Raw genomic sequence first — 8825 nt, forward strand, 5'->3', positions numbered from 1 at the left:
TGATTACGAAGGTAAGTGGGAGTTTATATAACTGGGGGTTATATAGCCTAAAATGGATAATTTAATAGAAAAAAGTGTTACGTGTGTGACTTGGCATTCTTTGACAATTCCTCATGAATAAACTTTAAATAAACTCAGTCTGTGCAGAAAGACCACTCTTTTCCCCCTTTTTGCTTTTTTATTTATTTTATTTTTTTCACATTTTGTGGGATACAGCACCACAAATTTTCTACCAAATTGTTTTCAGGTAAATTGAAAATAAACATTGAATTCTACATTTAAGGTAAATTTAACCATTCTTTGAAATGTAATTTGCTGTCTGTAATGTTCATCCACTGTGGCCCATTAAATTAAAGTTAAATAATTCAATATAATTGAATGTAACGTTATAAGTAGTTTAAATGCTTTGACATTTGAATTACATTTATGCACCCTTGCTACCTTAATTAAATTTCAGAAACCGATTTGGAATGTAGATGTAAGCCGTAGATTTAACATTCACTAAAAAAAAAAAAAAAAAACGAATTTCTAACAATCATTAATAGTTTTGTAATTTGTTTTCGGCCGTGGAAAAGATTAGCCTATAGCAGCTGCATAGTTGCTTTTCTCTTGTGTAGGCTACAACTGTGTGAGAAAGTTAGGCCGCGTTCCAGGCAACCTGTAACCCGTGTTTTTCCAACCTTATACCCGTGAAAGTGCACTGGAACGGCAGTCAAACCCGTGACTTCCCACCCGTGAACTCGTACTAGATCGATGTACTCCCAGTTACGAGTTGGAAAAACAACGGGTTACAGGTTGCCTGGAACGCGGCATTATTCCATAGAGCAAATACACAAGAGAGGGGGTGAATTTCCTGTTTGCGTGCTGATTTCCAGGGACGGGTGCAAACGACATTTGAATTGGTGTGGGGTTTTTATCTCTCAGTCCCAGTGGTGTTATCGCTGAAAGAGTTAATCCAACAGTTATAAAGTCTTTCTGCACGTTCGACGCGCTTTATCCAGTCAGTGAGTTTCAGCCTGTGCAAGCAGCAGCATGGGTAAGTTAATTCACTTCTAATGCACGTTTGCCTATTGCAGAATTGTTGATTACACTTTATTTCAAGCATTCGACATTTTCATTCTCATGTTTAGTACGCAATAGCTCCAGTTTGGAGGAAAGTGTTGCTTCAGATTCTTTTCAATTATATAGGCTTACGTATACCTGTCAAAGTCATTAAGGTCGATTTCGTGCAATATTGAAGTTGCGTTTTAACATTTTTACCGAGGCATGTTGAAGACTTTAAAGCCCATGTAAACAAAATCGAAGTTGTTGTTGTTGTTGTTTTTAACATTGCGGATGGTGCTGCGCATTAACGTTGTTCGGTGTTTACAGCAAACTGAATTCTTATAGTTTTACTTTATTAATTGATCTCGTGCAGTAGTGCAATACAGAAGTAGGCCTAATTATGTTAATACAAATAATAAAAAATAATAAAAAACGTATACAACATATTTCTTATTGGTGCCTCATTAGACTCCACAAGGAATTGACATAATTTAAGACAGACCTTTAAAAAAAAGTTAAAATTTTGCTTTATTTCCAGTGGAAATTTTCCACAACACTTTTCAGTCAGAGATAGTTGTTCAGTAAGGAGGCTGATCTTTCTAACCCATAAACATTTGTCTGGCTATCAAGGGAAGGATGTTGAACAATTCTTGGCAAGACACGTTGTCTCCTAGTTCGTGACATTGGCCATCTGTTGTTGTAGGTGGTTTGTATTTGTACGTGCATTTTTTTAAACGTCTACATAACAGTAAAATGTATTCCAATAGTTCACTTGGCTAGGCATCATTCATGCCTTTTAAGAATGTACACTGTAACGGACTCATACTCATATGGTGGTGCACCATGCAGGCAAATATTTTTCACTTTGAAATAATATATATTTTTTAAACTTTATGCTTTTATTCAATCTCTCAGATTTTTATTACGGATGAAATGCTATAACAAGCAAAGTTGGGTGTATACTTCCCAGATTGCATTGAGTTGAGTCTGGCCTGCTTTCATTTTTTTAGAGTTTGAGTGTAACTCACATTGTGATATTTGAGATCTGACATTTGATGTCTGCTTACAGCTTCAACTTGTTCAGGATGTGGCCCGGGATATAAAACCCCTCTGGATGCTATGAAAGGTGAGTTGCTTTAAAAGCACAAGGCAACATATTGTGTGAATGAATAGGTTGGTAGAGTATATTAACATGAGTTACTCCTTCATAGTTGCAAGTCACTAAAAGGTAGCGTGACGTTTGCACTATTAGAGATTTACTGTCATCATCTGATCTGGCAGCTCCTCCTCCCTACCACCAGAGGTCCCCCTTACTTGTAGATTGGCATTGTTTTGCATTGTTTGGTTTGTCTTCTGATTTCCCTCACATTTGCCCCGTCCAAATCCCCCACTGGTGGTGTTCGCACTTGTTCAATGTCCACTTGTCTACTTACATGACGTATTTCCTGTATTTGGCCCAAGTGTTCAAGTAGGCATGAAGACTGCAAGTGTGTATAGAACTTTTGATTACCCGATTGGTCACACATATAGTCTTGGAAAAAATGCAAGTGTTTACAGAGCTTTTTTATTACTATTATTTTCAATTCTTTGCATTTTAGAATAAACTTCTAAATGTCTTCTAAACTTATAAAAAAACACCATAATCACATTCATTTTTAAAATGGAATAAATATATTATTTATTTTTATTTGTTTATTTAAGCTTGCAAAACTCTTAATAGCAGATATTAAGTGCAATTCATCAAATGTTTTAGACACAAATAGTACACCCTTTCGGAAATTAATTAATTAATAAATTATAGGAAAGAAAGATCAATAAATGTTTAAACTCTAAACTTAAAAATAAATTCTTCCAACAGGTCCTCGAGAAGAGATCGTCTACCTGCCATGCATTTATCGCAACACAGACATCCAGAAACCCGATTATCTTGCAACTGTTGATATCAATCCAAAATCTCCCAATTTTTGCAAGGTAAAAGCAAATATGATTCAAAACTAAAACTGTTTTAGATCAGAGTGTGGCAGCAACACATTTGCTTTAATTATTTGCTAGTATAACTGTTAATTTAGTAACATTTTCTCCATTTTGTGATGGTCTAGGTGATTCATAGGTTGCCCATGCCCAATCTGAAGGATGAATTACATCATTCTGGTTGGAACGCCTGCAGCAGTTGTTATGATGATTCCTCCAAAAGACGCAATCGTCTCATTCTACCTTCCCTGATCTCCTCCCGTATCTACGTCGTCGATGTAGGGACGGATCCTCGGGCTCCACGGCTTCACAAGGTTCACAAGAGTCTGTCTATATAAGAATACACATATTTTGATGGTGTTAACTTAGTAAACATATGGGTTAGTAATTTGAAGTAGTAAAAACTCAGAAGGAGAGTTACTTAAATGACTGTTTGAGATTTTGATCTTTTACTGCTTGCTAAAGTACTTAATACTTCAAGTTTGGTAAACTCAGACCAGCTAATTTGTATCATGAAAAAAGTTTGTCCAATGGACGTCACAATCTAAATGATGAACCACTTGGGTGAACATCAAACAAAACATTTTAAGTGAATTCATATCATCTTGATTTAAAAGCTCTATTAAAGGAATAGTTCAGCCAAAAATGAAAATGATCCCATAATTGACTTATCCTTAGGCCACCTTAGGTGTATATGACTTTCTTCAGAGTTATATTAAATAATATCCTGGCTCTTCCCATCTTTGTAATGGCATTGAATGGTGCCAGAGTTTTTGAAGCTCCAAAAAGCGCATCCATCCATCATGTAATCCATACGACTTCAGTCGGTTAATAAATGCCTTCTGAAGCGAAGCTATGGGTTTTTGTAAGAAAAATATCCATATTTAAAACTTTAGAATCACTGGCTTCATGTGTGTTCACGAGAGAGTCAAGTTCCGGCAGAAGTGTGACCTCTGACCCGACATAGGACGTAGTGTAAGCTTAATTGAGAATAGACTTGTGAACGTGTGTGTGGCGGTTGCTGGAAACCAGTGATTATAGTTTATAAAGTTTTAATATGGATATTTTTCTTACCAAAAAACTCTTCGCTTCAGAAGGCATTTATTAACCCACTGCAGTTGTATGGATTAATTTATGATGGATGGATGTTCTTTTTGGGGCTTCAAAAGCTTGGGCACTATTCAATGCCATTACAAAACTGGGAAAAGCCAGGATATTATTTTAAATAACTTTGATTGTGTTCGGCAAAAAAAAGAAAGTCATATACATCTAGGATGGCTTGAGGGTGTGTAAATTATGGGATAAATGACAAACTCGTTAATTTTCATTTTTGGGTGAACTATTCCTTTAAGTTAAGAAGAAAGTTTTGCAGTACAACAGCAAACTAGAGTGCATTTTAACAGTTTGATTTGATTTTAGAAGCCCAGAATGTCCTGTTGCCTTTATTGATTGGGGTCCGAAGTCATTTTTTTTAACAGCTACAACACAATGCTTAACATCAAGAGTGACCGCCCCTTAATACATGACTGTTGACTCTGAGAATGTTTTGCTCTTGCCAAATTCGTGAATTCTTTCCATCTCTGTCCTTCTCCAGATAGTCGAGCCTACAGATCTGTTCTGGAAATGCGGCCTTGCCAACCCCCACACTTCTCACTGCTTAGGCAGTGGCCAAATCATGATCAGTACCATGGGTGATCCCTCTGGCAATGGCAAGGGTAAGGTGCTGTGTTTACCTCACTGTATTTACAATACAAACTAGGCTTACTTTTTGTTTGTGTTCATTGTAAGGTGGTTTTGTGTTGCTGGATGGCGAGACTTTTGAAGTCATTGGAAACTGGGAGCAGCCAGGTGAAGCAGCACCGTTTGGTTATGACTTCTGGTACCAGCCTCGCCACAATGTCATGATCAGCACTGAGTGGGGAGCACCTAAAGCTTTGGGAAATGGCTTCAACCCTGCAGATGTCAAAGCTGGTATGTGTACGTTCAACAGTATGCTTGATGCATTGCAGCCGACTGGGAGTGATGATCGGATCTGTTTGCAGGTCACTATGGGCAGCGCCTCCATGTGTGGGACTGGACCACACACAAGCGGATTCAGACTCTGGATCTGGGGGAAGAGGGTGCTATTCCTCTAGAGATCCGGTTCCTGCACGACCCTGCTGCGGCTGAAGGATTCGTGGGCTGTGCGCTTCAGAGCACCGTCTACCGCTTCTACAAGACTCCGGCAAGTACATAAAAAACCCTTTCACACTTAAAATCGTATCTAGCCTTTTTATAAAGGCTAAAACATGAACGTTAAAGGCCTTATTTATTTTTTTATTTTTTTCAGTTTTTAGGCAAGTCATATTTTTAGCTTCAAATTTTGTTTTACAGAAAGGGGACTGGGCTGCAGAGAAAGTCATCAAAGTTCCTAGTAAAAAAGTAGAAGGTTGGGCTCTTCCTGAAATGCCAGGTAAGTGCTTTTAGAAATGTACTATAGTATAGTTTTTTTGTTTCATTTTTTTAATTAATGGAAATACTAGGAACAAATTCTTATGCACAATGTGATTTCCAAAAAAACACAACTGAACAGAGAAAAGAAAAAAAAAAGAAACATAAATATACTCTAGAAGATCAATAACCCCAAAATATTGCAGAGGACCCCCTTTCTAAAACAAAGGCGGCTATATATTTTTGTGTATAAAAACCCATATATACTCTGTGAAAAAAAAAAAAAAAAGTAATATTATACATAAATTAAATAATTGGCTTTTATTGTCATTGTACTAAAGTCTAAAGAAATTATTAAAATATTGTATGGAGAATATTAATTTGTGGGTTTTTTTCTTTGTATTATTAATGTGATGTAATCTGACTGTTAAAAACTTGGGCTGTCAATAAAATAGTTATGATTATAGTTATTAATTTTTTTTTGTAACTAGTTTTTAAATTAATCTGTTTTAAATGAATGAATCTGCAAAATGAAATGTAATAAACGTAAAAAAAAATCTTGAATCCTGATATCTAACATTAGTAAATTTTCCTTGGACCCCAGTTTAACAATCTGCTAGAATGGCAAAAACTGAAAATAGTAAAATATTGTCTGGAGATTGTGTGTATTTTTTTCTATATATTTTAGTGTAATGTAGGATGTATAATACTTTCTTCTTTCTTTTTTTACTGATTAAATTTTTTTTATATATATATATTTTATGGGATTTATTTCTCAATTTTGGACTAGTTTTTAAAAGAATAAAATTGTAATAAAATGAAATTTAGTAAATGTTTAAAACATGTTGCAATAAACATTTAATATATGAAAATACATTTAGTAAAACTTTTTCTTTCTTTCAGTGTTTTCCCCCTTTTGGATTTTCTCTGGATCCCAGTTTGACAACCAATGTCAAAAAGTTAAAAAATATAAGACACCGTTACTCAAGGATTTTTTTTTTTTGCAATAGGTCTCATTACTGATATCTTGATTTCATTGGATGATCGCTTCCTCTACTTCAGTAACTGGTTGCATGGAGACATTCGACAGTATGATGTCACCGACAGGAGGAATCCACGTATGGTTGGTCAGGTAAGACAACTTCGATTAGCAGGATCAAGATTTGTCTTCATTTATAGAATCATGTGAACGACGAATAAAGTGTCAAAACAGCAAAACTTGCATTTTTAATTCATGAAATGCTGTTTTGAGGTCTTCCTTGGCGGCAGTATTTTGAAAGATGGACCAGTGAAAGTATTGGAGGACAAAGAACTGGACAGCCAGCCAACCCCACGGATACTGAAGGTACCTTTTCATTTCCAAGTATGCTTCATGTGAGCTCTGTGTATATATTTGAGTTAGACATTTAAGCAGAGGAAAACAGCCTAAAGCTGTTGGCAACTAACTAATTGACAGATGACCCAGCTTAATGTCCTCCAAATCATTAGGTCATACAGAGCTAAACAGAGCAATTAGAGCACATAATTTGCTTGGTTAAAATGTTCTTTTCCTCATCAGGGAAAGCGGGTACAGGGAGGTCCTCAGATGCTTCAGCTGAGCTTGGATGGAAAACGACTGTATGTCACCACTTCTTTATACAGTGCCTGGGACAAGCAGTTCTACCCTGACCTTGTCAAGTGAGACAAAAAAATATATATATTTTTTAGAAATATCATTTGAGTATTTTGTGTAAGTAATAATAATAATAATAATATTTTTTTTCTTCTGTTGAAAGCTTGTTTTCGCCACAGAATAAAAAATTTAAAGTAATTGCTACTTTTTATCTCACAATTCTGAGAAATAATGTCAGATTTACGAGATATAAACGTGTAATTCTAACTTTATAACTCAATTGAAGTTCTGTATATCTCACAATTCTGAGGGAAAAAATCAGAATTGCGAGGTATAAATTCTGACTTTATTTCACAGAATTGTGATTAAAAAGTTGCAATTACCTTTTCAGTTTTTTTGATTCTGTGATTGATTTGATTTTTTATTCTTTTTTTCTCAGAATTAATTGAGAGATATAAACTCGCAATTCTGACTTTTTAAAGACTTTTTAAAATAAAGTCGCAATTCTGAGAGATAAAATATAAATATAGGTATGAAAGCTTGTTTTTTCCATGCAATTAAAAAATTAAATAGGTAATTGCAAGTTTTTATCTCACAATTCTGAGATAAAAAGTAAGAATTGTGAGATAAAAAGAAAAGAAACAATTCCTTTTTTTTAAATTCTGTGGCAGAAACAAGCTTCCATTTGTACAGGTCAAGCATTATAGGCTTGTAAAGGCTCAATAGACATAAAAAGTCAATATATTGTTTTTCATTCTCACATCATTAAACATTAGATTGTGACTGGTTTTCATTATCTTGTGATGTCAGTTTTTTCCCCGTCAAACTTTCAAAGCAGTTTGAACTTTAAAAATGCAGCTGAAGACCCTTGTGTTCCATCTAGATGTTTTAAATTGTTGATTTGTTCATTATGCTCTTATTTCACTTTAGGGAGGGGTCCGTCATGATGCAGATTGACGTGGACACAGATAAAGGCGGCCTGAAGCTCAACGAGAATTTCCTTGTGGATTTCGGAGCAGAGCCAGAAGGTCCTGCTCTTGCTCATGAGCTCAGATATCCTGGTGGAGACTGCACTTCTGATATCTGGTTATGAAATTAGGGCCAAGCCATCATGTTCCTAGGAGCAGAATTACTATTCCCATATTCTCACCATTGAATGGAGATGTATCATCATTTTTCAATCATGTTTATGTCTATGTATGGCACATAAGTTCAGTCTATGTATGGACCAAATCCTTAATCATATTATGTGTCTTTTAGCGATTCCAAGAGTGAATTATGTTGTAAATGACATCTCAACTACAAAAACCTATTTTGATTGTCTTTGTACTCTTTCTACTATTGTTTTAAATACACATTATGTATCCCAATGAACTCAAAGGTTTTGTGATTTGTTGTTGTAAGGGCTTTCCAAATCATTAGAATTGCAAAGCAGATTTTAAACACGTGATGCAGGTGCACAGAGAGAGGACACACTCACCATTGCTGTAAGGGCACATATTTTGAAGTATCCGGTTTCGAATATGTTCTAACATAAAGCAATCAATTATGTTGTATTTTTGTTTTCTGTGTTTAGAAACTCTATATGGACATATAACAACTGTGAATATTTTTACATCTTATTAAGAGAATAAATACAACAGCGCAAACAATTTTCAATGAGTTCTTTTAGTACTTGGGCTAGTTAAGTTTTAGGTTTATTGCCATTCATACAATACAAGAAAGAAAAGTTATTTCTTAAAGTCTGCAGATAAGGACACATATTATT

General features: G+C 35.2%; 1 protein-coding gene across 3 annotated transcripts; it reads left to right on the forward strand.

The window, feature by feature from the left end:
- Positions 1-763: 763 nt before the first annotated feature.
- On the forward strand, positions 764-8431 carry selenbp1 (selenium binding protein 1). Of its 3 annotated transcripts, none has more exons than XM_084089037.1 (12): positions 764-1036; positions 2114-2170; positions 2903-3015; positions 3144-3329; positions 4610-4730; positions 4804-4986; positions 5058-5239; positions 5389-5467; positions 6456-6577; positions 6698-6790; positions 7004-7122; positions 7988-8431. In XM_084089037.1, exons 1-12 carry the CDS (start codon positions 1033-1035, stop codon positions 8148-8150), a joined length of 1422 nt encoding a protein of 473 aa, XP_083945163.1. In that variant the 5' UTR covers positions 764-1032; the 3' UTR covers positions 8151-8431. The 3 variants fall into 3 exon arrangements, with proteins under 3 accessions (XP_083945163.1, XP_083945162.1, XP_083945164.1); XM_084089036.1 differs by having other exon boundaries at positions 820-1036; positions 5058-5243; positions 5393-5467; XM_084089038.1 differs by lacking the exon at positions 764-1036 and adding an exon at positions 1674-1760.
- Positions 8432-8825: the final 394 nt, after the last annotated feature.

This window comes from Abramis brama (assembly GCF_963993115.1).
Source record: "Abramis brama genome assembly, chromosome: 17".
Classification (NCBI taxonomy): Eukaryota; Metazoa; Chordata; class Actinopteri; order Cypriniformes; family Leuciscidae; genus Abramis; species Abramis brama.